At 37.2% G+C, this 27,692-nt stretch overlaps 1 protein-coding gene and 1 pseudogene across 5 annotated transcripts in view; one reads left to right on the top strand and one right to left on the bottom strand.

Annotated features, from left to right (window-relative positions):
• The first annotated feature begins 3,717 nt into the window (after nt 1-3,717).
• LOC147379768 (signal recognition particle RNA) lies at nt 3,718-3,986 on the top strand (annotated as a pseudogene).
• Nucleotides 3,987-9,727: 5,741 nt separating this feature from the next.
• Nucleotides 9,728-27,692, bottom strand: part of OPA1 (OPA1 mitochondrial dynamin like GTPase) — an 83,615-nt gene continuing 65,650 nt past the window's right edge. For all 5 annotated transcript variants that reach the window (XM_086320206.1, XM_086320228.1, XM_086320217.1 and 2 more), the window contains 2 exons: nt 12,035-12,106; nt 9,728-9,860 (listed from right to left, as the gene is read on the bottom strand). In XM_086320206.1, the coding sequence (XP_086176332.1) occupies nt 12,042-12,106 (65 nt within the window). In that variant the 3' untranslated portion in view covers nt 9,728-9,860; nt 12,035-12,041. The remainder of the gene's footprint in view (nt 9,861-12,034; nt 12,107-27,692) is intronic.

The raw sequence follows: 27,692 nt of genomic DNA, 5'->3' as shown, positions 1-27,692 counted from the left end.
AATTCTTGATTACAAATCCAGGACACACACACACACACTCAGTATTCAATAGACTTTCTTTTATGACAAAGCATGCTTTAATGAGTGAGGTGGTTTTATTCAACCTGTGCCACAAATAATCAATACAAAATACTTATTTAATACCAAGATTCTGGATTACCTCCTCCTTGTGCTCAGTAGTGTCCGACTCTTTGTGACCTGCCAGGCTCCTCTGTCCATGGGATTCTACAGGCAAGAATACTGGAGTGGGTTGCCAGTTCCTCCTCTAGGGGATCTTCCCGACCCAGGAATCGAATCCGGGTCTCCTGCATTGGCAGGCAGATTCTTTACCACTGAGCCACTGCGGAAGCCCAGTACCTACCTCCTCCTCAATAAACCTTAAAAATAATGTGCTCTGCATACTCAGAATTCACTGAAAATATGAAAAACTGGCATGACAAGTGCTATGAGGTTCACCAGTGTGACTTTCAGAATTGAACAGTTTGATGTTTAGAATGAAAAGCTTTTATGTAAATCTGTGCATCTTGTTCAGTTGGGGTTTTCCCTGAGCGCTGACTCGCCCAATCATGCTGGAAGTAGGGCATCCAGTTCTCCTTTTATGAATATACCTGCCTCTTTGCCAGGCTGCTCACAACATGAAAACGAACTGCCATTTCAAAAGAGTCGAGGAGGGGAGGGAAGGGCTGTTTAGCACATGGCCAGCCCTTCCAATACCTGCACTTTGTTCAAGGTTCTGTGCTTAAGCCTACCTGGGATCCCAGAAAGACTTGGCCAACAAGCCGGTCTTAGGACTGCAGGTAGCCTCTCTGAGCCAGAGTTGAACTGCTGGTAACATGCTCCCTTTAGTCCAGCCGCATCATCAGAGAAGCTAGAGCTCTGTGTATCTAAATGAAGCTAAAAACCTATGCATCTCTAAGAATGACTAGAAATCATATTATTTTCAGAAGCCCTAGTAATACTGTCACTCAAATCCATTGAGGCCAGAGGTGAGCATAAAGTTACAGTTTAAATCAGAGATTTCAAACGGTGACCCGGCAGTGTGGGTAGTGCGTTATAGATGTTTCAGTCTGACTCACACAGTAAGATTCTTAAAATCAGCTGCTAACATTTCAATGGAAGCTTTCACAGGACTCTCAGGATCCTCAACTTCTACAAAATGATTGGCTTTGGAGGTACTACATCTGTGTCCCCTGACATAAATCTTCATGGAACAGAAACAATACTTCCCTGGGGAGTCAGGAGGCAAGGGTTTCAGCTAGACCACTAATTGAACAAATTGCTTCTTCTCTCTGGGACTCTTTTTTTATTCTACTTTTTTAAAAAAAAAAAAACAAAAAACAAGAGCTATTGTTGTTCTAAAACTATAATTCATTTTCTAGATAAGCAAAGTAAATCTGAGGGTAGAAAAAAAAAAAGATACAATTCCTCTGGAAATCACACCATACTCTGTACAGTCAGCCAGGTGGGTAGGAGGTTTTGAAAATGTTTCAGAATATATATAACTGTTAACACAAAAGATTATCCAAACTATAGGCGCCGGTATATAAGTCATGGTAACTCAGAAAGAGGAAGCTATTTTTAAAGGACGAGGTGCTGGGTCTCATACGCTCGGGAAGATGGAAGCTGCCCGCCACCAGATGCTGAGCATGCAGACTTGCTACATATCCATCTGCCATGGAAATTTCCCTGCTTCCTCATTCTCATCTTGTCGTTCTGAGGTTGAGCATGCCACGCCTCGGCCATGGAGGCTTTCTGCTCTGGTGGCTTCAGACAAAGTTACCATTAACTCCCCAACCTGCAAGAAAATTATTTGACACAAAGGATTCCAAAATGTCCTCCTCTCCCCCTACAAGCCTGCAAACAAATGGTACAGGAATGAGGTCAGAAAGGAATCCCCCGCCTACCAGGCCCCTGAATTCATTTACCTACCTCAGAGCCCATTCAGGGGAAGGGGTGGGACTGGGAACAAGAGCCCCTTGGAGGCCAAGTGGAGTTTGGGGGTCGAGCGCTACATTACAAGATCTGACAGGCCTTTGCCAGCCTTCAGCTTCTTTGTGTCTCTCACATAATAGAGAAACACAAACTGAGCAGCACACGATCTGTGGTTACACCCTTGGACTGAGCACATTCTTTGCAAATGCTAATAGTATTGTAGCATCCTGTCACCCAGGAACACAAAAAAAGGATGTTGATTTTCACATGAACCAGAACACGCCCATTGTACACAAGTTGGTGACCAACTTGTAGTATCTGCACATCAAAAGCCCAGCCAATCACAGGGCACACAGCTGGCGAACTGCACCGATAGCCGCCAGGCCCAGAGAACGAGATCCAAATGCCCTGTCCCCTGCTACAGTGACAAAACACAGAACTTTTGAAGTGAATGGGCCCACAGTTTCAGGATTCTGATTCAGTGGTGACCAGAGCAATTAGTATAATTAGCAAGAATGTCAGTGTCTCAGATATTTAAAAAGAGAAATCTGAATGTATGAAAATGGGAGTGGCCTCATGCTTCTGCTGAGAGTCTTAATACAGCAGAGGCTGCAGAGGGCAGGGATGTTTAGGCATTCCCACTAGTGGTTATCAGAGGGATAGAGAAGCTCGCAAGAATGTTGGCAGGGAAGTATTTATTATCTATTTCTATTCTAATAGTCCTGGGAAACTAGAAAGTCTCAGGGCAAGAAAATTAAAGAGTATATAAGATATTCCTGAAAATAAACTTATTAAAGATGGCAAAGGTTTCTGTTAATAGCTTTCTGAAAGTGTTTAAGGGAGTCAAAATTTGGAAAAATAAAATATTCAATCAAGGTTTTGAAAACAGGTAAAAATAATTCTGTATCTTAATAGTTGGGCTAACTCAAAAAGAGAGGATCTGTAGAGGTAAAATGGGAAAATTAACATGATTAAGATGTTGAGGGAAAACTGCGGGGTATTCATTTCCACTCCTACCACTTCAAGGTCTGGGATAACCCTGAGATTAGAATCCCCTCTGAATCTCAATATCACCTTGCCTCCCAGGGCCCTGTAGGGAACCACATATCTCTGCAGGGCTTTCCATTCTCATGATGCAGCAGAAACCTCATATAGTTAGGGAAAGCCACCCTAGGGCATTTCTGTAAAGTTAGCTCAAATTGCACTTTCTAGGTATATCAGTGCCCTAATATATTCAGAATTTATAAATAAGTTCATTTTCCTAAAAGTATTTTTGAGAGCGAGCGAGCATGCTTTGGACAGTGGCTTGTATGTAACTAGATCTGTTTTCCAGTTTAGACTCTATTCACATGAATGGCATTGGTTACTTAAAACTTTTCCGAGCCTATTTTCTCATTTATAAAATGGAAATAACCCTGCCTGTGACAATGGATGCATAACACAAGACGTACTGGTTCCTTTGCTTTAAAGTTTTTTCTTCAAAATTTAAAAGGAAAGTCAAAGAAGTTTCATGGGATTAATCCTTGGAAAAGACAGAAGAGTGGCCTAAAGGGTTTCAGGGGGTTTCTAGATAGATCCCCAAAAGCTCACAGCCAGTGACAGCTCACGGCCCTGCTGTCCTTTCCATGGACACTAAGAGTCCTTCTGGGAGTCCTTCTCAGGGTGTGTGGCCACCCCTGCAACGCTGTAGACTGAGGTGGCTGCACACCTTTCCTCTGAAACACATCAAGCACCACCTCCTCCCATTAGTGTTGCTGCTGGCAGGGGGAGGCACGTTCTCTGAGAGCCGGTGTGTGCCTGTAGTCCCAGCTACTTGGGATGCTGAGGCGGGAGCATGATCTGAGCCCAGGAGTTCTGGGCTGTAGTGCACTATGCTGATTGTGTGTCTGCACGAAGTTCGGCATCGATATGGTGACCTCCCGGGAGTGGGGGACTACCAAGTTGCCTGAGGAGGGCTGCAACGGCGCAGGTCAGAACTCCTGTGCTGATCAGAAGTGTTGGCTGCATACCACCTGGAGCACCACTGACTGCAAGTGTGAGAACTTTTGACTTAAGCCCTCTAGGCAAATACAGTTCTTAATGGAGAAAGAGTTAAGTACGGCATTTTTGTTAACGACCCATGATTACTTCTGTGTTAAGATGTATGGAAAAGAGAGATTAAAAATAAAAATGGAACACAAACTAAGGAAGCAGAGAAATGAATAGGTTCATTCCTTACGAGATATGTTCATTTCAATATTTCCTGGTAGCTGAGGCAAAAAAACAGGTGAAGTCTTGAGTTCTCTTTGACAGAAATGAAGCAGTGTATATGGGCTTCCCTGGTGGCTCAGACAATAGAGTCTGCCTGCAATGCAGGAGACCTGGGTTTGATTCCTGGGTCGAGAAGATGCCCTGGAGAAGGAAATAGCAACCTACTCCAGTATTCTTGCCTGAAAAAGTGCATGGACAGAGGAGCCTGGCAAGTGACACAGTCCATGGATTCACAGAGTTGGACATGACTGAGTGGTTAACACTTTTAAGCACTATACGCTTTGCTCGGGAGTGGGAAACTTGGCTGGTCCTGAACTGTCTAGAAATCCTTAAAGAACCTAAGTGTTAATTGAGACATGTCATTTTAACTTTTGCAAAAGGTGCTGTGTATTTTCTTTAAACAGGTGCATCATAAAATATTTGTGAAAGCAAAGGGCATAATATTAGATAAATTAATAAGTGGGTAAAGTAGTTCAGGCAGTATTGCTTTCTGATTTGGCCTAATTTTCAGATAAACTTTAGCAAAACAAACAAGAAGATGGAGTTAACCTATTTCCTACATACTTTCTCACAAATGTTAGAAGTCTCACAAGCTTTTGGCAAGTGTTAGATCATGTATACCATGACCATAATTTTTCACAAGTGGATAAAATTCTAATTCTTGTGTTGTTGCATGATTTAGTTATTCCAAGAGACAGTTTCAAAATGGACATTCTTCTTTGAACTCTTAAGGAGAGAAACCTATATTCTAACTCAACCATAAGACATGCCTCTGTAGAGGCTGCTGGCGGTTTTCATTGGATCTTCACTGGGGTCTCTGGCCTACAATTTTTTAAATGACTTTTTGCAATTTCTCAAATACTTGGGTAGGAACCATGCTACACATAAGTTAATTGGTTAAAAACAAAACAAATGATACGAATTCTTTACCACACAGAATAAGGAACTGGTTTACAAAAACATTTAAAAGCTGTAGTTACCCCGGTCAGTGACTTGACCCCAAATAAACCTTAACACTGATCCGTAGAATGTGAACAAAACCCACATGAAGGCTTCACAGGGTGATCATATACACATTCTCTGTCAAGCTGGTAACTCAACTCTCATTTCAAGATACACACTTAACCCACTGCCTTATGATGTACATCTTTTCTCAGCTTATTTTATAAAAGTGTCTTTAGGCTAAGTATCACTCACACTTAAACTCTGGACACTACTCTGCTTTTTAATCTCTGACAACTTTTATAGTACCTGTCTTAACTCTTAAGTTTTCTACATCTATCAACTTAGTCTAATATGTGTAGAAATTATTTATGACTTGTTATCACAAGTTGAATATTTTATTGTTTAAATTTAAATAGCAATTATTATTTTAAAACACACTTTGTAACGTAATTAAATACATCTCTATTATTTATAGGCACATGGTAGCTACTTCACTTTGACCAAGATGCTAATTCTTCAGCTGAAAGTATTGGCAGAAAACAGATAAATTACCCTATTAAATCTTCAGGAAGCAAACTCTTCAAACTTTGACGTAGGAAGATCTTGAAGTACACAAAGGATGAATACCACTGATAAGTGAAATAACTGTTAATATGATTGAAATATGTCCTTCCCTCTAAATTTTCTAAAGGAATTTAAAACTGTCTTAACATCTATTCACCAGAAAATATACCACACTCCAGCGACTGTGTGCCGCTTATGGAAGCAATCGTGACTTTACAGACTCTTCCTGGTTTTGGCTTTACCTAACCGTGTGAATCAGGGAGAAGATACATCCACACACTGTCTTATTTTATGTATCTAATGGTCACCAAATCTTAAGGTCAGCTGGTAAAGAATCCACCTGCAAGGCAAGAGACCCCTGTTTGATTCCTGAGTCGGAAAGTTTCCCTGGAAAAGGGATAAGCTACCCACTTCAGTATTCTTGGGCTTTCCTCGTGGCTCAGATGGTAAATAATCTGCCTGCAATGCGGGAGACCTGAGTTCGATCCCTGGGTTGGGAAGATCCCCTAGAGAAGGGCATGGCAACTCACTTCAGTATTCTTGCCTGGAGAAACCCCATGGACAGAAGAGCCTGCTGGGCTATAGCCCATATGGTCGCCAAGAGTCGGACACGACTGAGCAACTAAACACACACATGAGCAAAGTTCTGGGAAAAATTCTATTTAAAAAAAAAAAAAAAAAAAGGGAGTTCGTTAATTGGGTGGTGGATGGAATGCAGTGATCTTTAAGGTTCCTTCTGGTTCTAAGACTTAATGATGCCTTCTTAGGCAGCCTCATAAATGACTAAACAGGTTAGCATCATCAATGAAAATGATGGCCATGGTAGCAAAATGCAATTAAAAACATTTAAAAAATATATTTCACCAAAGAAAATACCAAAGTGTATTGACAAATATCAAGACATGAAAAAGCATGGTTAGATCATGAATTACAACTATGCAATGTGAGGCATGTGAAAGTCAAGCATTCCAAGAAGAGCCACATGTTAAGAGGCTTATTAGACCATGAATTTGGTTATACTGTGGAGTCAATTATCATCCTGGGTGCATAAGTTTCTCTCTCTCTCCCCCTCATTATAACAGAGACAACTTAAAAGATGATCTCCAATAACATGATTTCAGTGTCTTTAATTACTCATCTACACCAATGATTTTAGATCAAGCACAGGCAAAATATAAATTGCAGTAACATCTACATATAGTGTGAACGTTTTAAAAAATAATACAAAGTTCATTCATAGTGCACAAGTAAAAACAAGGCTAAGTTTTAAATATTTAAACACAAAGCCATGATTATTCAAAAGGTAAGCATATTTATAAGCACATTTCTATATTGCTGAAGTTCCTGAAACTATAGCATATACCAGCTTAGAGAATCAAAACTGTAAAAAAAAAAAAACAACACAAAACTTTGATCCCCTTTATTGGAAAACTAAAATATATTTCTTTTAGCACATAAATACATCTAAAATAAATAAAAATAAAATTATTGACTAAGGGATTTACCTTTTAAACCTACACTCTGAATCTTAATATCATATGCAAAATTCCCAAATTATAAGGTCAGGAAATACCACTCTCTGCAATGATCCCTATTCATTATTACACTATTCATTTGTATCTGGAGGCTAAATAATTTGTGGGAAGGAGTGTGTCAGAGTCAAGCCTGGAAAGGGGATAATACAGAGAAAAGAGGACATAATTAAGCAGCTAAGAAAGGCTGACTGCTCCACTTGTAACCACAGCTCAGCTGAACTATGGTTCAACCGTGAAGCTGCAGGAACCGCTCGTTTCCCATCATTCACTGCCTACATAGCTTCATTTCTTAAATTGATACCTGGATCGAGTACCTTTTAAATCTATTTACAGTTGTTCAGTCTTCAGTACAGAGCTTTGTTCATTCTATTCCTTGCAAATTCTGTGGTGAAAAACAAAATGATTCCTGGTCTCATTAGAATTTAACTTCTGTACATAGAATTTGTTTCTATTTGTTACATTTTTATACTTTTGCATAGTGATTTGTTTACATTTGAATCATTTGTGATTTCTGAACTACTGACACAACAATTTACTGTTTACTGTTGAGAATCTGAGGGTTTTTTTTTCTTTTAAAACATCCGATTTTAAGAAATAGCTTTTGGGTGGGGAGGGAAGCATGCTTAGTGTGAGATCAGCCATAAAGGAAAACAATATACAATCCATGAAAGAAGTCATATTACTGAGTAGGACAGGGAAATGTCTGGACTCTAAAATGGGATTTTTAATAACATTTTATTATTTATATATTTAAATCACAAATACTGATCTCAAAGAAATGGAAACATCTCCTTTAACCACCCCTTCTTAAATTTATAGAAAGATGCGATAAAAGCACTGACTTAACATCAGCCTTTTGCTTGGGGGAAATCTGTAGAAACACAGCTGAGTGCATTTTTCCCTATCCATAGCTCACAGAAATAAACACGGTCCTTTTCCTTTTTTTTTTTTAGCAATACATTTGTAGTTGTAAAGTTGCTGTGTTTTACAACTGCAAAAATATTAATTACTAACTGAATGATGTCTGCTTCAGTGAGGGTATATACCCACTGGCCAGCACTAGTTGGAGGGAGTTAACCAGTACGGTCACTTCTTAACCTCTGTACAGAACATCAGGGCACTCTGTTCCCTCTCCATTCGCCCACCCACTCACTCACTGTCCCTAGGTCTGAAGGACACAGAAATGTTCTCGATGACTCAGCTCCCAAGTAAAATACATTGCTACTCTCTGCTTAAAACTGCATCTACATCCTATCAAACAGTATACAAAAAATAATTCAATTTTCAATTTCTGAAACATTTTGTGGTATCCTTTAACCTTGCATATTGTGTCAGATCTTGATAGAGATCACAATAAAGAATGTACTGATGTTAAATTTAAAAAAATGTGGGAACTGTTACCAAAATGTAATTCCAAGAAACTTAAAGATTAAGTAAAATAAAAATTGTCACAAATGGACACTTTTGTTAGAATACTAAAGGTGTAACTCTGCAGCAAGAAGCAGAGTTAAATGGCAAAAACACTGAAAGTCAAAAATGGCCTATTTCTTTGCTTTAAAGTCTTGTAGCCATTACAAAATATTAAAAAAAAACATGAAAATGATGTGAGGATATTACCGTAATTGAACTGCAATGAATTAAACTTTATATTTTTCTTTAAACATCCAGAGAAGAAGGGAATGGTCAACATAATTCTAATTGTTGAGATAATTTAAATGAAACGTAATTCCATTTAAAACACAGTTTTATGAAAGAAGGCTTTTCCTGAGGCCTCAATGAAATTTTCGACAATAGTCTAAATGAATTAGTCAATTGATGACTCTTAATCTTCCCCATCACAATCCAACAGCTCAGTCAACAGGTAAAAAAAAAAAACAACAAAACCACTGTCAACAAGAAAGCCTAGCTCAAGTATAAAACATCCAAAATGAATGAATTCAGTACAAAATCATCAACTGAAACAAACAGGTAAGCTGCTACTCTTAGCTTCTAAAGCAACTTCTAAGCTGTCAATGAAGGGCCGAAATCTTTCACTGAATGCACACAGAATTGTAATACAAATTAACCTATTTGAAGAGTTTTTCTGTTAACTCACTTTCTTTCAAGTAAATATAAACTGAGCTATCCTGGTCAAATAGCTTCTGTACACAGAACACTGCAGATACAGACAACAACTCAGCAGGTTACCATCATTTTATATACAATTGATAGCCTTTAGAAAATTGCCGTAAGTTTTATTTCAAAACACCTAACATTCTTTCTCTGCAAAAGAAATTACATTGAGTAATGATGGCTAAAGAGTTAGTTGAACTCGTGCCACTAGAAATGAGACAACAAGCAGGAGTGCAAGTTTCTTATCTTCAAGGACAGCCTAATGGCCACACCACTTAAATTATCCCAATTTGTCACTTAAATACAATAAAACAGAATGTTAATGGCATTTCCACTGTTCTTCCATTCAAAAGGCAGCTGACTGTTAAAGTGCCTCTAACACACATAAATTATTTTTATTCCATGACTTTATTTTATGTTTAGAAAGGCAGAATAGCAGAAGGAAAAAAAAGGCAAGACAAAAGACTTTTGAGTTTTCTTTCTTCAGATGTATGCTGAGGTGATTATATGATGAGTAGGATTCTGTAAAAATAAACAGAATTTTCATTGGTAAATTTAGGTCTGGGGAGACAAATGTAAAATTTCTAAGTAAATTTTACTATTGTATGATCATAAAAATATTGAAGCTTAACTGCCTAATTTGCTAGCTTTAATAAATTTGAAATATCCACCAGAACAATAAAAATTTTATCAAATATGATGTATGAATTAAAAAATATTGGAATTCATCTTCGCCAAGTATCAGTTATTCAAAATGATCAGGCTGAGTAACTACACGCATCTCAAAACTCACTGAGAGGAATACAAATTCCTTAAGATGCCTGGCAACTTTTATTAAATGGTCAAAATGAAGCAAGGCTACAGTTTTGCCAGATTTGTTCTTTTACTTTTTTTTCCTAGCCTCACCCGTGGCATCTGAGATCAGTTTCCCAACCATGGAACCTATAGAACTAGGCTCCCTGCACTGGGAGAACAGTCTTAACCACTGGACCACGAGAGAAGTCCCAGATTTATTCTTTTAAGTGGATGTGCAGGATACAAAATAGATCATCTGTCCAACTCACAGATGAATATAACAGTTCACAGAGCCATGAATCCCAAGGGGTGGCAAGTGCCCTAGAGAGCAGAGACAAGTAGGGAACAAAAAAAGGTGGGACTGTTTTCCGGTACACAACCTGCCTCGTAGGACTGTCTCGGCCTTCACCTGGGACAAACACTTTGGTAGGAAAAGGCATGTTCCTGGCAGCAACAACCACTCCAGATGTCACAGTGACCAGCTTAGGTAAGTGACACTGACCTGGTTGGCTCTGGGCTTCCTTATTTCATTAAAGAGATGGAAATGCACCTGATATTTTTAATTGGGTTTCTGTGAATTCCACCCCCCAAAAAAACCTATATTTGTAAACAAAAGTATCAAGCAAACTCTGATGCTTATGAAGAGAATCTCCAAATCCAGAAGATTCTCAAATGTTTCTAACATTAACTACTGATAGTAAGGAACTACGACAATGAGGAAGACATCATAACATTTCATGGTTTTAAAAGAAAATTCTCGTACACTGAAATTGTATAAAACGTTTATGAGCACAGACACTTAAAAATACTGAATTATTTTTGGCCTGTGTGAAAGATGATTAATATTTAGTTTCTAGACACATTTTTGTATACATCCATATACCTGTCTTAGCTTATGAAAGAGAAACAAAGTAACAAAGCATTATTCTAAAGCTTTCTACTCCTTCCTCTCTCATTCATTGCTGGTGTACCCTTTTATGTGATGCTGGCTCTGAGCTGTGCTTCCTTTTTCTAGCTTGCTTTCTCAAATATATTGCCTCGACAGTACAAGAAAGTAGGCAGTCTGATTTAAGGGCCTTTTCTGAACACAGTGCCGCTAGGGAGAAAAACTTTCACATTTCTACTCCGTTAACTTCTGTGTTGCAAGCTGTTTACAGAGCAAGGACTCACAAATAAAGTAATTAAATATTTTAAATAAGTGATAAGGTCTTAATTATAGCACTTTCCCTTTCTCTTCAATAAAATACTTCCTAATTATATTTTTTCAGCAATAATTAGCAATTAACTCTGCTATTAAGGGAAGTCTTCAAATATAATATTTTATTAGGCACTGCTTATAATGCCACACTACAGAATTAGACAAGAGCCCATACATTCAGAAGAGTCCTAAATTCTATAGCTGTCGAGTTATTTTAAATTGAAAAAGTTTATTCAAATGTTTTTAAATACTGAAAATAAGATTAAGAGCAATTATGAAAATTTTTAGTCAACCCAAAATAAAAAGCTTTGCAAGTGAACATATATGTGATTATTCATTGAATACGAACAATGAGAAAATGAGTGCAACAGTTCAATTCTTTATAAACAGAAAATCTATGAGCCACCAGCATATCATGAAATATTTTAGCTTTGTTCACCTTTTTTTATGTTCAAAATGAGTTCTAGGGGATATTTTTAGTTCAGCCACAAGGCGATCAAGTTATTCAAAGGAACATCATACATAAAAACTGTAGAATCTAGTTTTGGAAATTCCTGCTTTTTAAATTATTTAATTACATTAAGATTATTATTAAGGAGTAAGTAGGATATAGTTAAGTAGAATGGTAAACTGTTAAAGTAAGTTTTAAATATAAATTTTGTGTTTAGTCAGTACCAATGCAGTAAGAGATTTTTTTACTCACTTATAATTTATTTCTCCTGATGAAGAGCTTCAATAAATGCATCAAGTTTTTCTTGGATTTCTCTAACTTTTTCTGTAGAAATAAGAAGATAACAAATTAATTAAAAACAAATTTTATTTCTTGACGGCAATGGTTTGGGATACTTGAACTACTTAGGAAAAGGGGAAAAATTACCTTCACATGACATACCATCTGATATCCAAATAAAGTTCAAAGAGATTATAGCAGTAGCCCTTCTAATAATTTTTTGGAAAGGGGAGGAGTGTAGGGGACAGATCCTTTTGAGAATCTAATAAATGTTGCAGATTCTTACACAGAAAAAGGCAAATATAGATATAGATACACATACAATTATGTGTATAATTTTAAGGAGTTGTTAAGATTCTCTGGGGTCTAACCAAGTACTCACAGTTAGCATTATCTGGAACAGAGGAAAATATAAAATAATGAAACCAAACTTTTTAAAATTAGAAGAGAATACAGGTGAGTATATAACTGGCCTTCAACTAGAAAATGACTTTCTAGGTGTGAAGTAATAGGAAGAGTTACAAAGATCAACCAATATGACCACATTAAAATGTACACTTTACATGTCAAAATGTCCTAACACTGAAGACAAAAAAGAAACTATAGAAGTACCTTCAACAAAAATGAAAAAGGCAATAACACTTAAAAAATAATAAAAATGTACTTTTCTTTCTGTGAATGAGGAAGGAAAATTTAAAAACACCTGAGCCACTGAAGACAGATTTATTTTATTTGATTTCAGGTTTTCACTTTAGGTGTTCAAATAAAATCTACAAATTCTCCCTGAAACATAAAAATTTCCTTCAAAATGTGTTCACATGGCATGCCAATCTCCTAATATTAAAAGCAGAAAGAGTCATGATTTATTCTACTTCACTACTAACTTAATCAGGTAGCTCCTATTTTAAAACACAGGTTAGGCATGCTATTGAACTGTGGTGCTGGAGAAGACTCCTGAGAGTCCCTTAAACAACAAGGAGATCAAACCAGTCAATCCTAAAGGAAATCAACCATGAATATTCTTTAGAAGGACTGATGGCTGAAGCTGAAGCTCCAATACTTTGGCCACCTGATGTGACTCATTAGCAAAGACCCTGATGCTAGGAAAGATTGAGGGCAAAAGGAGAAGGGGGTGATAGAGGATGAGATGGTTGGATGGCATCACTGACTCAATGGATGTGGGTTTGAGCAAACTCCAGGAGATAGTGAAAGACAGGGAAGCTTGGCGTGCTGCAGTCCATGGTGTCGCAAAGAGTTGGACATGACTTAGTGACTGAACAACAACAGTAAGCATGATAACAAGTACTTTTATCCTGTTAACATAATATGTTAGTGAGTCAATTATCAATTAAAGTGAAATGACTGGTTCAAAGTTGGTGACCTAAAGGCAAAACTGCAAAGCCTTCTACCTTCTATTCTTACTCTTACAGTGTTTATTCTTTTTTTCAGCTTTTCTATTTTTTAAAAACCGAAATATAATTGATTTACAACATTTGCATCTTTTACATTTAAAAATAAATAATCTGTAATCGAAGATATAAGTATCCTTTTTTATCAATGAGACAGCATGTGTGATGAGTAGCCAATAAAAAGAACTGTTCTTTTGGTAAATTTTTGTTAGCACTGCAGGAACTCAGCATAGCCCACCAGAGTTGTATATAAAGAATGGAATGTTTTCATTTTCTTCTTCCAGTAATTTAGAACTTCTAATTCTTGGTATTAGACTGAGATGAATACACACCAAAAAAATCCAGGGCAGAGGGATCCCCTATTATTTTAAACAAAGTATTTACTGAGAAAATATGCTACAGTTAAATGTAAGCAAGAATTCCTTGCTTCTATCTAAAAAAAATCAGATTCCTGGAAATTTAGTTCATACTTTTTGTAGTCTGTTTTTTTTTGTTTTTTTGTTTGTTTGCTTTTTTAACTAGCAGTCAAACCAGTAAACATCCTTCCTTTCACAAAAAAAGGCCATATTTTTATTTTAAAAATTATTTCATATAGTTACTTAGAACAGTTCACCTATCTTCTTCACTGAACATTTACAGAGTTTCAGATACTATAGTTCAGTTGACGACCTTCTTTAGAGGAGGCTGGGAAATAGGGCGAAAAAAGTTTTCTACATCATCTCACAGAATTTTGGAAATGGATGAGGTCTTTAAAAAATCATCTAGCTTAAATAGCACAAAACATGGAAATCTCAAACAAGTGTTCAGAGCCTTAGCAGCTCTCTAAACACTGTACTGAGAACTACTTCTACGTGGGAAAACTGTATTGTATGAAGGAAGTAAATCACAATCTATCTGCTCCATCATCTGAGTACAATCAGGCAGCTGAAGGGCCAGCTCTATCCATCCTTTGCCCCGTCAATGACCTCTATGCTCAGCTGGACAGACTATCTGTGAGTGTGTGGGACAGTAGCATCACTCACAAGACACTGTTCACAGAAAGATCTACTTGTATTGACAGAGACCAAGAGCCACTCTGATGCGTGTGCCTAACACTGGAATCTGAATCAAATTCAAATTCTTCTAAAATTCAAGATAAGTGATGTTCCTCATAAAGTTTTTAAAAAACTAATTATATATGAAAACCACAGAATAAAAAACTACCAATTATCCCTTTAAAAAGTTGTTTTTACAAAATATTTTACCACTGGAACATTAAGACACTATACCTCTGTGCCCTGAAACCTCAAGAATAACACAAAGCACACTAGTAAGTAACTAGGAATTAATGGGAGGAGATGAGAGAGAAGAGGATGGAAGTAAAAGTTAAAAGAAAAAAGAATAACTGTGATAAATGTTTTAATACTAAACTGGAAAACTCATTTCTCCATTTGTTCCTTCACTTATATAATGTACTTACTGAAGTGACATGGGGACATATGATACCCTGCCTTTACGAAGAATTCCTTGCTTACCTTCTACCTCTCTCTAAGTCTGTAAGTGTCTACTATGCTTTGTGTGATTTCAGATCCCACATTTCATTTGGTCCTCATATAACCCCACACGTTTCACTGCCAAAGACGAGGCTTTTAAGCCTGGAGAGTTAGCCTTGTCCACCTTCCTCCAATTCAGAGACACATACCAGATCTACTACCATATGCAGATTCTAAATGGTAACAAAACAAATGCTATTATTGCAAGTGTATTTGTTGCAAGTTTTGCCTTCTGTGAAACAAGATATTTTGATAATAAAAATAGAAAATAAGATAGTTAACTGAGAACGTAAGTAATTCTGTGTCTAGGAGTGTCTAAAAAATGTATATTATGCTATCATAATATGAATATTATGGTAAGATGAGTATTATTATTACTTCTTCCTCTTGAGATTAGATCTATACACATTTGGAGAGACCCTTGGAGAACAATATTAGAGCAGGAAACTGGACCAAAAAAGCTCAGCGTCTTCAGTGTCTACAACAATGTCTGACTTACTATACATGCTCAATAAATATTTGATAAATGAAGTTACCACAAGTATGGCATGGAGAATGATGGCTACAGGTTATCAAGAAGGGGGAAAGAAGCACTTAACATGCTTCCAGGATGTTATGTCAGGATCACAAGAGCTAGAGCAAGTCTGTGAACAAGAGGCAGGGTACATGTTGACAATGAAGATCAAGAAAAGCTGGTAGGCTCCCAACAACACGGAACAGAGAATACTCAGGTCTTAGAATACAATAGCAATTGGTGGGGGAGTGGAGGGAGGACTTAATTATTACACCTTACTTAAGAAGGCTAAAATATGATGACTATATAAGCACACACATGCATGATTTCAAGCTTTGCAAGGAAGTTATATTACAAATAATAAGCAACATTATTTTCCATATTTGAATTAATTTTAAATTCTGATGTAAAGTTCCAACAATGTCTTGTATCTGGCTGCACAGAAAACTGAGTTATGCATAAAAATCAAGTTGGAATGTTAGCAACTAACACTTTCCACTTTCTGATCCTTCAAATTAATGTCTCACTATTACAGTGTTTTCAAATCCCCAAATCTTAACGGTATTTAATTTATCAACATTAGAACTTACTTTCCCACGGAAAAATGTGTATATATTAGCAAGGCTAATTATAGAGCAAACTCCTTTTTCTATTAAATATTTGCATTAAATATTTACATAGCTAGAGAATTCTTATAAATTTGTGATTTACTTGATAAACTAAACCAACTCAGGAAGAGATTAACAAACTGCTATTTCTGTACACTGAAACAGCCAATTCCACATGTAGTGAATACGGAGTCTACTTTCCATTTATCCAATGTTTACTTAAAAGATGAACAATTTCAAACATCAATTCATTGTGCTTCTTGATTGAGTCATGAATATTCCCATAATCCCCAACTCATAAACCATCAGTCTCAGTGAATGAAGTTCCTTCTCTTTTTTCTTTTCTTTAGATGACTTGACACCCATTCATGTTTAGGGTCTCTTTATCTCTACGTGAAATGATACCACTACTCTCATTTTCCTTTTGAGTCTTCTGATAGTTGTTCTAAAAGTCTCAAAACCACACTAATCTGTAATTAGGTTTTGAATACACTGTGAATCCAAAAGGCCAAACCCGGGAGAAGGCTCACTTCAGTGGTTAGTAACAGTTTAGAACAGGAACAAAGAATCACGCACAAAACTCTACACATGAACCGAAATAAACCTTTGACAACTTCTGATGTTTTTAGAGAAAGCGTAGAGAAATGAGCTGCAAACTTACAGATGCAGTGTATTTTATACAAGCACACATCCAAAGACCCAAATGCTCCTTAAGAGAACTGTTTCATAACACGCTGCATGCACATGTTCTACCAAGCTTGGGGACACCTTGTAGGTGAAATTTTGCTATAAAAAGCTGTTCACTACGGGACTGAAAATTAAAGGAACACTTCTTATTATGTTACATATGCTGTTCCTGTACAGGCTTGCTTTTTATTAGACAATTACACTGTAAGTGCTCTTTAGAAATTCAGTGTTTAAAGGAATCATTTAGGGAAACAAGGAAAGAACACCAACCAAAAACAAGTGAATCCAGACCAGATTCAAGATTCTCAAAACTACACTCAAAATCTTAGAGTTAGCACCAGGAAACATGTATACCTTTGACAGCTGAAAGGAAGAGCCAAAGAGATACAAAGATGCACATTTAAATCTAACACTTATCTTCTGAGTCCTGGCCCTTAGTTTATTTTTTTCTCTTCCCTACAAGTAGGTATGATTATTTTTAAACATATTCATTAATAAAGACAAACAGTAGACGTGTTTGTTACAGAAGAGGGAGGCGTCATGCCCTGTGTCCTGGGGAAAGATGTTTGAGACTGGGACAGTAATTTCAAAGCTGGGAGGGGTCCAGACTTCCAGGGGTCTGTGAGGCAGAAATAGAGTTCTCTGGGTTATTTCTATTGCTTCAAAAGTTCAAATGGAAATCTTTGTTTGGGCTAGAATTACATCTACTCTTGTAACAATTATCTGTTTGGGCTGATTAAGAGATATATAACTGCAATTCTATGTTTCAAATTAAAAATAAAAGCGTATTATAGACAAATTTTATAAAACATAGACTTCACAAAATGAAGTATACAAAAATGAAACGAGTGTCTGACAAAAAACAGTGTTAGGAATCCCTGGTCAAAGGCTCCTAATAATCAATGGGTTATTTCATATGATTTTTATATAAATGAGACCGTACTGTACTAATAGGCGTATGATAGTATGATCAGAAGAACTAAGTTTCTAGTCCTGGCTTTGCCTTTAACCTTAGTATTGTGGACAAATCACAGTCCTAGTTTCTTTATCTATAAAAGGAGGGAATATGTCTTAAAAAATTCAAAGTCTATATATTATTGTACTTTAAAACTCAGGACTGAAATGTACTATTCTGATGTTATTAATAATTGCACCTTTTAAAACTTATTCGTGGTCTTTTGTTCTTTAGTATCTTTTTATCTGATAACCTCAGATATGCAGATGACACCACCCTTATGGCAGAAAGTGAAGAGGAACTAAAAAGCCTCTTGATGAAAGTGAAAGTGAAGAGTGAAAAGGTTGGCTTAAAGCTCAACGTTCAAAAAACAAAGATCATGGCGTCTGGTCCCATCACTTCATGGGAAATAGATGGGGAAACAGTGGAAACAGTGGCAGACTTTATTTTTTTGGGCTCCAAAATCACTGCAGATGGTGACTGCAGCCATGAAATTAAAAGACGCTTACTCCTTGGAAGGAAAGTTATGACCAACCTAGATAGCATATTCAAAAGCAGAGACATTACTTTGCCAACAAAGGTCTGTCTAGTCAAGGCTATGGTTTTTCTGGTGGTCATGTATGGATGTGAGAGTTGGACTGTGAAGAAGGCTGAGCGCTGAAGAATTGATGCCTTTGAACTGTGGTGTTGGAGAAGACTCTTGAGAGTCCCTTGGACTGCAAGGAGATCCAACCAGTCCATTCTGAAGGAGATCAGCCCTGGGATTTCTTTGGAAGGAATGATGCTAAAGCTGAAACTCCAGTACTTTGGCCACCTCATGCGCAGAGTTGACTCATTGGAAAAGACTCTGATGCTGGGAGGGATTGGGGGCAGGAGGAGAAGGGGACGACAGAGGATGAGATGGCTGGATGGCATCACTGACTCGATGGATTGAGTCTGGGTGAACTCTGGGAGTTGGTGATGGACAGGGAGGCCTGGTGTGCTGTGATTCATGGGGTCACAAAGAGTCGGACACGACTGAGTAACTGAACTGAAGCTACTAGCAAAAACTGCAACCACAAATGATATTATTCTCAAAGGACTGCAGAGTTCATTTTAGAAAGATGCATTTTATATTGTCCCCACCCCGCCCTCCACCCAGGAATAGGACTGCTTATATGAATTATCTACTTACAAAGAAGCCTGTCATTTAAAATCACTCAGCAAGTGCTACACTTGCTATGTAATAGATGCCCATGAATATTCATTCATTGTTCACTCATTTATTGACAGGTGAGTGATCTGACTTAAGCAATACTTAATCTAAACATTAAAGATTATTTTAGGGACTTTCCTGGTGGTCCGGTGGCTAAGACTCCATGCTCCCAATGCAGGGGACCCAGGTTCGATCCCTAGTCAGGGAACTAGATCCCACATGCTGCAACCAAGAGTTCACATGCCACAGCTAGGACCCAGTGCAGCCAATAAATAAATATATTTTTTTTTAAAAGATGATTTTAAAAGTTTATGTCAGACCCCAAAACAATATGATTTAGAAAGAAAGCTGCCATAAGGAAAGTCTGTGAAATAAATTATAATTTATGTTCTGCTTCACTGACTACACTGAAGCCTTTGACTGCAGACCACAACAAACTGTGGAAAATTCTTAAACAGATGGGAGTATCAGACCATCTCACCTGTCTCCCGAGAAACCTGTATGCAGGTCAAGAAGCAACGGTTAGAATCAGACATGGAACAATTAACTAAGTGATTCAAAATTGGGAAAGGAGTATGACAAGGCTGCATGTTGTCACCCTGCTTATGCAACTTACATGCAGAGTACATCATGTGAAATGCTGAGCTGGATGAAGCTCAAGCTGGAAGCAATATTGCTGGGAGAAATATCAACAACTCAGATATGTAAATGATACCACTCTAATGGCATAAAGTGAAGAGGAACTAAAGAGTCTCTTGATGAGGGTGAAAGAGAATGGAAAAAGCTGGCTTAAAACTCAACATTCAGAAAACTAAAATCATGGCATCTAGTCCCATCACTTCATGGCAAACAGAAGGGGAAAAAGTGGAAACAGTGGCAGACAGTGGCAGATTTTATTTTCTTGGGCTCCAAAATCACTGTGGATGATGACTGCAGCCATGAAATTAAAAGATGCTTGCTCCTTGAAGAAAAGTTATAACAGACCTAGACAGCGTATTAAAAACCAGAGACATCACTTTGCCAACAGGTCTGTATAGTCAAAGCTATGGTTTTTCCAGTAGTCACGTATAGATGTGAGAGATGATCCATAAAGAAGATCGAGTAATGAAAAATCGATGCTTTTGAATTGTTAGAGCAGACTCTTGAGAGTCTCCTGTACTGCCAGTTCAAACTGCCAATCCTAAATGAAATCAACCCTGAATATTCATTGGAAGGACTGATGCTGAAGCTCCAACACTTTGGCCACTTAATGTGAAAAACCAACTCCCTGGAAAAGATCCTGATGCCAGGAAAGACAGAAGGCAGGAGGAGAAGGCGGTGGCAGAGGATGAGATGGTTAGACAGCATCAATGACTCAATGAACACGAACCTCAGCAAACTCCAGGAGACAGTGGAGGACAGAGGAGCAGGTGAAGACAGAGGAGCCTGACGTGCTACAGTCATGGGGGTTGAAAAGAGTTGGATATGACTTAGTGACAGAACAACAACAACATTTCTTCACCACAACCCAGTGTCAGTTGATTGGCTTTGCTGTACACAGGGCTAGGGGATCAGAGACCAATTCGTAAACACCAGTAGGAAGCTCAAGACTAAATTGACAGCTTGTTTATAGCAAAGTATGCAGAACCCTCAAGAGCACCAATCACATCCTAAGTTTCACATTATCCCATTGCCTGCATTTTCTCTTCCCTTCCACCCTTATCATTTAAGTATACTTACCTTTTGCACAGGGTAGATCTTTATAAGCTGCGTCAAATTATTTGAGGAATAAGGCAGGGAATTAGTAAACTAACAAGCTAGTTTGTAGAAGATACACCACAGGAAGCTGATTCATGCAATATATTATAATACTCTAAAAATGATCTTTTTATACCAGCAGCGCTTTTAAAATCAGTAATTTAAGAACATTTTTGGGAAACAATATCACATACTGTCACCCTGCTTATTTAACTTTTATGCAGAGTACATCATGAGAAATGCTGGGCTGGAAGAAGCACAAGCTGGAATCAAGACTGCTGGGAGAAATATCAATAACCTCAGATATGCAGATGACACCACCCTTATGGCAGAAAGTGAAGAGGAACTAAAAAGCCTCTTGATGAAAGTGAAAGTGAAGAGTGAAAAGGTTGGCTTAAAGCTCAACATTCAGAAAACGAAGATTATGGCATCTGGTCCCATCACTTCATGGGAAATAGATGGGGAAACAGTGTCAGACTATTTTTTTGGGCTCCAAAATCACTGCAGATGGTGACTGCAGCCATGAAATTAAAAGACGCTTACTCCTTGGAAGGAAAGTTATGAACAACCTAGATAGCATATTCAAAAGCAGAGACATTACTTTGCCAACTAAGGTCCGTCTAGTCAAGGCTATAGTTTTTCCAGTGGTCATGTATGGATGTGAGAGTTGGACTGTGAAGAAGGCTGAGCGCCGAAGAATTGATGCTTTTGAGCTGTGGTGTTGGAGAAGACTCTTGAGAGTCCCTTGGACTGCAAGGAGATCCAACCAGTCCATTCTGAAGGAGATCAGCCCTGGGATTTCTTTGGAAGGAATGATGCTAAAGCTGAAACTCCAGTACTTTGGCCACCTCATGCCAAGAGTTGACTCATTGGAAAAGACTCTGATGCTGGGAGGGATTGGGGGCAGGAGGAGAAGGGGACAACAGAGGATGAGATGGCTGGATGGCATCACTGACTCAGTGGATGTGAGTCTGGGTGAACTCCGGGAGTTGGTGATGGACAGGGAGGCCTGGCGTGCTGCGATTCATGGGGTCGCAAAGAGTCGGACACGACTGAGCGACTGAACTGAACTGAAATGAACAATCTCTATGTGAGAGAAAAAATAAAGTATTTTCATTTCTGCTCAATTCTCAGAAAACTCAAAGATATAAATATCTATACTTAAAGTCATTATTTTCAGCAATAGAAAAAAATCATACATTTCTATACGATTCATGATTATTTTTTTAAAAGTTAGATTCTACCATAAGATTATAATCATCTCCTGTGAGTTATTTAATTCTGTATCCAGTAATAAAATATTTCATATTCATACAACTATCAACTCAAAATTATGATGAAAAAATATTTAGAAGTTATTTTATATGCTAACTCATTAACAATATATTGATTTTTTCCCTCAAAAAAGCTTAAATACAGTATTTCAAAGTAAATAATTTCTTTTCTTTGCCCACAGGAAAGCCTAAAAATCAATACAATTTAACAACTATGATATAGGTAATTAATTGGGAAAGCTGAAAAAGCACTAGCCTTAAGACCAGTAAGATATTCAGGCCCAAATAATTAAGAAAGTATAAAAATAATTCATCATTTCTTTCTTTCCTATTTTCTTCTTATTCTTAAAAGCGTATTTTACTCTGAATTTTGTTTCAACGTTGAAACATTTTAAGAAAAGGAAAACCACCCAGGCAGCTCTTAAAGAGACAGAACATCATTTATCACTTGCAAAGACAGATTTATAAGAAGAGGGCCCCTTCTGTTCCTTTAAGACTGCCAAACAGATGGGAAGTGAATGGACAGTCAATGGGACAAGAAAACACATGGGAGGTGCTGCTCTATGTATGTTCCCAGCATAAGAAAGAGGTCAAGATTGTAACTGCATGACTGGATCCTGGAAAGGGTCTTTCTTCAAGCTGTTACAAAGACAAACGCTGTTCCTCATCCTGCTGTCAAACTGTTATAAATATTGGTTTGTCAAAAGACCTTCAGTTCTGAAGGTTTAAAAGGGAGGAGTAACAGATGAATGAATCATGAGAATGATTCTTAAACAGTCAGCTCATTAATGTAATTTTAAAAGTAAAAGAAAAAAATACAAGAAGGGAGAATGCAATTCTGATTTATGAACCAAACTAAAGTTTGCAGAATGTAAAGTATGGAATTAAAAATTGTAGACTTTAACAAAGTTATGAATTAAGTGAGATGAAAAATAAAAATGAAATATAATTTTATCTCTTAAATAAAATATTGCATTAGAACAAAGTATTATTAATTTTATCACAAGGAGAACTAATAGGCATTCATTTTTTTTTAGGCTGATTTCATAAGCTTTCAGTTATTTCTCACTATAACCCTATAAAGAGGTATCATTACTGATATTGGTTTCATAAGTCAGAATAAAGCTCAAAAACAAAAATAACTTGAGAGTTAATTTCATGCATTCACTAACTTAGAAAATCACCTTTAAATTATAATCATAATTTCTTCTACAGAAAAGGAATAATCATGAAAAAGCAATAAGCATGCATAGATTTATATGCCTGAGTTATTTTTTTTTGAAGAATAAAATCATTACATGTCTTTAGGAGACAAACTTATTGTTCTAGAGTTAGTGATTAGTTTAACTAGAAGAGCAGGGTCGGAAACCAACACATTGAAAAATAATATAAAAAAGGAAGCCAAACTATATGAACTTGGTTATATACAGTCACCCACTAGCATAATCCCAGACCAGAGGAACAGAATCCCAAAACAAATCTAAAAACATACTATCTCTAATACACGTTGTTAGTCCCAGCTTTGCCATAAAGATTTTTGTGTTTGGCTAAACCATTTTCCTCAATGAACATAAATTTTCCCATTTGAACAATGGGGATAATAACTTATAAGCCTTATATGCCTTTACAAGGCAAACGTAAGAAACTGTGTAAAGTGTAAAGCTCTGTACACATTTAAGGGATATATAAAAAGTTCCAAGCAGGATTTGACTGGGATTCCAAAGTACCTAATGATGCAGCTACTCGAGAATACTTTCTTTTCCTAAAGCTTGCCTGGCTCATTGCTTTCTTGATTGTCAGCAGTCTCAGTGAGAATAAAAGGTTACAAAGTTAAGAAGAGAGTGGATGGTTTAAAGTGGAGGTAGCAGCCAAACCCACTCCAGTACTCCTGCCTGGAAAATCCCATGGACGGAGGAGCCTGGAAGGCTGCAGTCCATAGGGTCGCTGAGGGTCGGACACGACTGAGCGACTTCACTTTCACTTTTCACTTTCATGCATTGGAGAAGGAAATGGCAACCCACTCCAGTGTTCTTGCCTGGAGAATCCCAGGGACAGGGGAGCCTGGTGGGCTGCCGTCTATGGGGTCGCACAAAGTTGTACACGACTGAATTGACTTAGCAGCAGCAGCAGCCAAACATTCAAATCCTTTCCTGTTTGAAAGAGAATCATGAATTGACCCCACAGTTTTAAGAAGCAAATACTTCAAGCATCTCTGAAGGAAGGGGAGACATAGTGAAGGCAAAAGCATGTACAGGAAGTGCCAGGGTCCTAAATACAGATGGAGATTAACTTTAAAACAGTAATTTTTAGTATATGTTTTGTTATAAGATAGCCTCTGGAATACCTCATCTATTTGAAGTAATGAGCATCATAGTTTTTATTTTTACTAATGCTCCTTATTCGTCTCAATGAATCTTTCTGAAGTAAGTTTATATGAAGAAAAGAAAAAGAAATTTAGCCTACTCTGATAGATGAGAAACCAGAAATAGGAGCAATGACAACAAACTGAAGACTCAGGGTATAGATGGAAGCTAATCCAAGATCTCTTCATGAAAAGTGTGTTCCAGATTTGTGACACAAATTATAGCCCTAAGATCACATTAAAAACTTTATTAGAATAGAGCTACAGTGGTTATTTCTGGGCAGTGGCAATAGCTTAAAAAGTTCTGCCATCTATATTTTCTAATTTTACACAATGCATATGCACTAGTTCTCTGATTTAAAAAAAGATGAAAACAAAAACACCCAAAATTCTGACAGTTGTACTGGGTGAAAACAGGTACGTATGACTCAGAACTGGTACCATGCGGTGGTGCCATTAAAGAGAGAGACTAACTAACTAATTCCTTGACTCAGCAAAAAAGATCTAACTTACAGCACTAAAACTAAAGGAATAGGCTGAAAGAATTCTAAGAGGAATTAAAACAGACCATTTCCATACACCAGCTAACAAGAAGCAGACAAAATCTGTTATCTTTAATAGGCTGCACAAGCTTAAAAACTTCACTAGTTCAACAAGAAAGGTTTCAATTCATTCACAGATGACAGATCCATGAAGGAAATGAGAAGAATTCAATGTGAATTTCCCACCACAAAGGATGATACATTAATGATCACTTACGTGGGCCCGTGAAATGTCTCTTGGTGTCACAATCACCAAGAGGTTATTTGGGAAGGTATCTTTGGCCACCTCATGCGAAGAGTTGACTCACTGGAAAAGACTCTGATGCTGGGAGGGATTGGGGGCAAGAGGAGAAGGGGACGACAGAGGATGAGATGGCTGGATGGCATCACTGACTCGATGGACGTGAGTCTCAGTGCGCTCCGGGAATTGGTGATGGACAGGGAGGCCTGGCGTGCTGCGATTCATGGGGTCGCAAAGTCGGACACGACTGAGCGACTGATCTGATCTGATCAGTCACTCTTAAGATTTATCATATCACAAACCAGCTTTTATCATTTCTATGAACATGACAGTTAAGAATATGAAATTTCTAAGGTAATTCTGAACTATGCTCATTTGGGCAAAGAAGCAGTTAAGGAATGTATAAAATGGTAAAGAAATTAAAATTCCTTTTGCCCTTAACGCCCTCCCCCAACAACTATTCTGAGAACCGTATTTTATAAAGATTACCAGTATCCATCAATTTGTCCTTCAAGACAATTTTTGAAAAAAATTATTCATTTCTGTTTAATTTTATTTTTTAATATACTGTTACACATGTCAATGGATTGTTTCATAGTCTGATTTAGTTTTCAATGACTAGATTCCATTTTTCTCTCCATCTCAGAATGGACAGAATAGTACAAAAGACATTATTTAAAAATAAAACAAATCAAAGTTTAATCCCAAATATAAAGATATTATTTCATTCTAAACTCTGAGGGAGTGGTAAGCATTAATAACAAGGGGGAAAACAGCCTAATTTCTAGTTTTAAATATGAGCACTGGCTTTTTTATACATATTAATATACACACAAACACATAACACAGTAACACATAAATAGAATCCACTTTAAAATGATAACCAAAATTCAATTCATAAATTACTAAAGAGTCCTTTCCTATCCTTATTCTGACTTTTATCAGTTAAAAATGTGGCTTTTAAGCAAAACGAACACACTTGCTAGTAAAGCATTGAGTACCAGTAGCCTGTTTAAGATTTTAGAGAAGTAAATATCCTTTTAATCTTGTACCAATTTATCAATATCCTTCAATGCTGTCCTTAAAAGACAGACTTAGTGCATGAAAAATGTGCTTGATTCTAAAAGCCCCATTTTGAGTCTAAATTTTCTCATCAATAACCTGGAAAGCACACAATTTGGACTCATCGTGTGGAATCATGCCTGTAAATAACTACTTCTCTTAACACAGAGGACTCTCCCTGAGGATTACTTTATTCTTTGTGTCAGCTCACACACACTCTCTCTTTCCCTTTTTTGGGCTACAACACAAAGGCAGACTCTACTTCATCTCTGCAGACTCAAGGTAAAAATAACTCTTCACTCTCTTTCTTAGCTGCTTTGTCAATTTCATTTTACTAGGAAAAATATTTCACAAAGGCAGAATTTAGAAACTCAACCACTTTTACCCTGAGAAGATGCCTGAAAGACCTCAAACACTGATAACATAACACAGGAAGTAGTTATTTATTCTGCAGTGAAGAAAAAAATTCCAATCTTTTTCAAATATATTCACATCTACTAACCATTCCAAAAAGTACTAAATATCAGAGAGAATAAAAATACTCCAATTGACTTAAGACTTCCTAATAAACACACACAAAAATGAAAACGCTTTGGTGAATTGGGTGGGCCAGTGATTAGACATCACAGGTGACCTAGAAAGCAGGTGTTTTGTTAGGGATGAAAGCTAGATCACAAAATGTGAGCAAAGGAATGTGTGGATACAGAGCTGAATGCAGGACATGTGAGCTGTTCCACAAGAGAAATGAGATGGCAGTTTCCTGGCAACACAGAGGAACGCTTCCTTAGGATGAGAAAGCTTCCTTTTCCCTCTCTTTTAAGTTAAGAGAAGTGGGCTAATGAAGAGTCTGTATTGAAGCAACATGATTCAACATTCAGCAAACATATACAATGTATGATTTACAAAGTAAGGTGAATTTACGAAAGAGGCTTATCACTTGGGCAGAAGAGATCATACATAACAGACATGAAAAGACTCTCTTAAATTGGTTATTTTGGTTGATCTACAGTTGTCTATAGTGGGAAGCCTGCCTTATGCTCAATTAAACAACACTGGCAGTTACCTCAGTAAGGTTTCTAACCACTGAAGGAAGGTAAAAAAGCAGAGAGGAGGAAACACTAGCTCAGGACCAAGAGAGAATAATGACATAGAAAAAGGAACAGTGAGAGATATTAGAAAAAGAGAGACAAAGGAAAAGAATGCTTAGAAGCATGCTAGAAGCCAGCAGAGATGAGAAACCAGTACTGAGGTTCTATAATTATTGGCCAAAACTCACAATAATAGTATTTATATATAAATGATGCCACAAGATTGTCTAGGTACCTAGAATTCTACAACTCAATACTATCCTCTTATCCTTTAAATCAAATCCCTTCAAAATTAATTTTCTTTGGTTATGTTTACAGAAACAAAATGGACATGCTACTACAGATGATGGTTCAAATAACAAATTTTCAGTAGTCACATGATTTATCACACTCTACTAAAAGATACATGAGAATTTCACCCCAGT

This window comes from Bos grunniens, chromosome 1 (assembly GCF_055505025.1).
Source record: "Bos grunniens cultivar Pamir isolate PY7600 chromosome 1, Bosgru_T2T1.0, whole genome shotgun sequence".
Lineage (NCBI taxonomy): Eukaryota > Metazoa > Chordata > Mammalia > Artiodactyla > Bovidae > Bos > Bos grunniens.
This window is presented reverse-complemented; position numbering and strand designations above follow the sequence as displayed.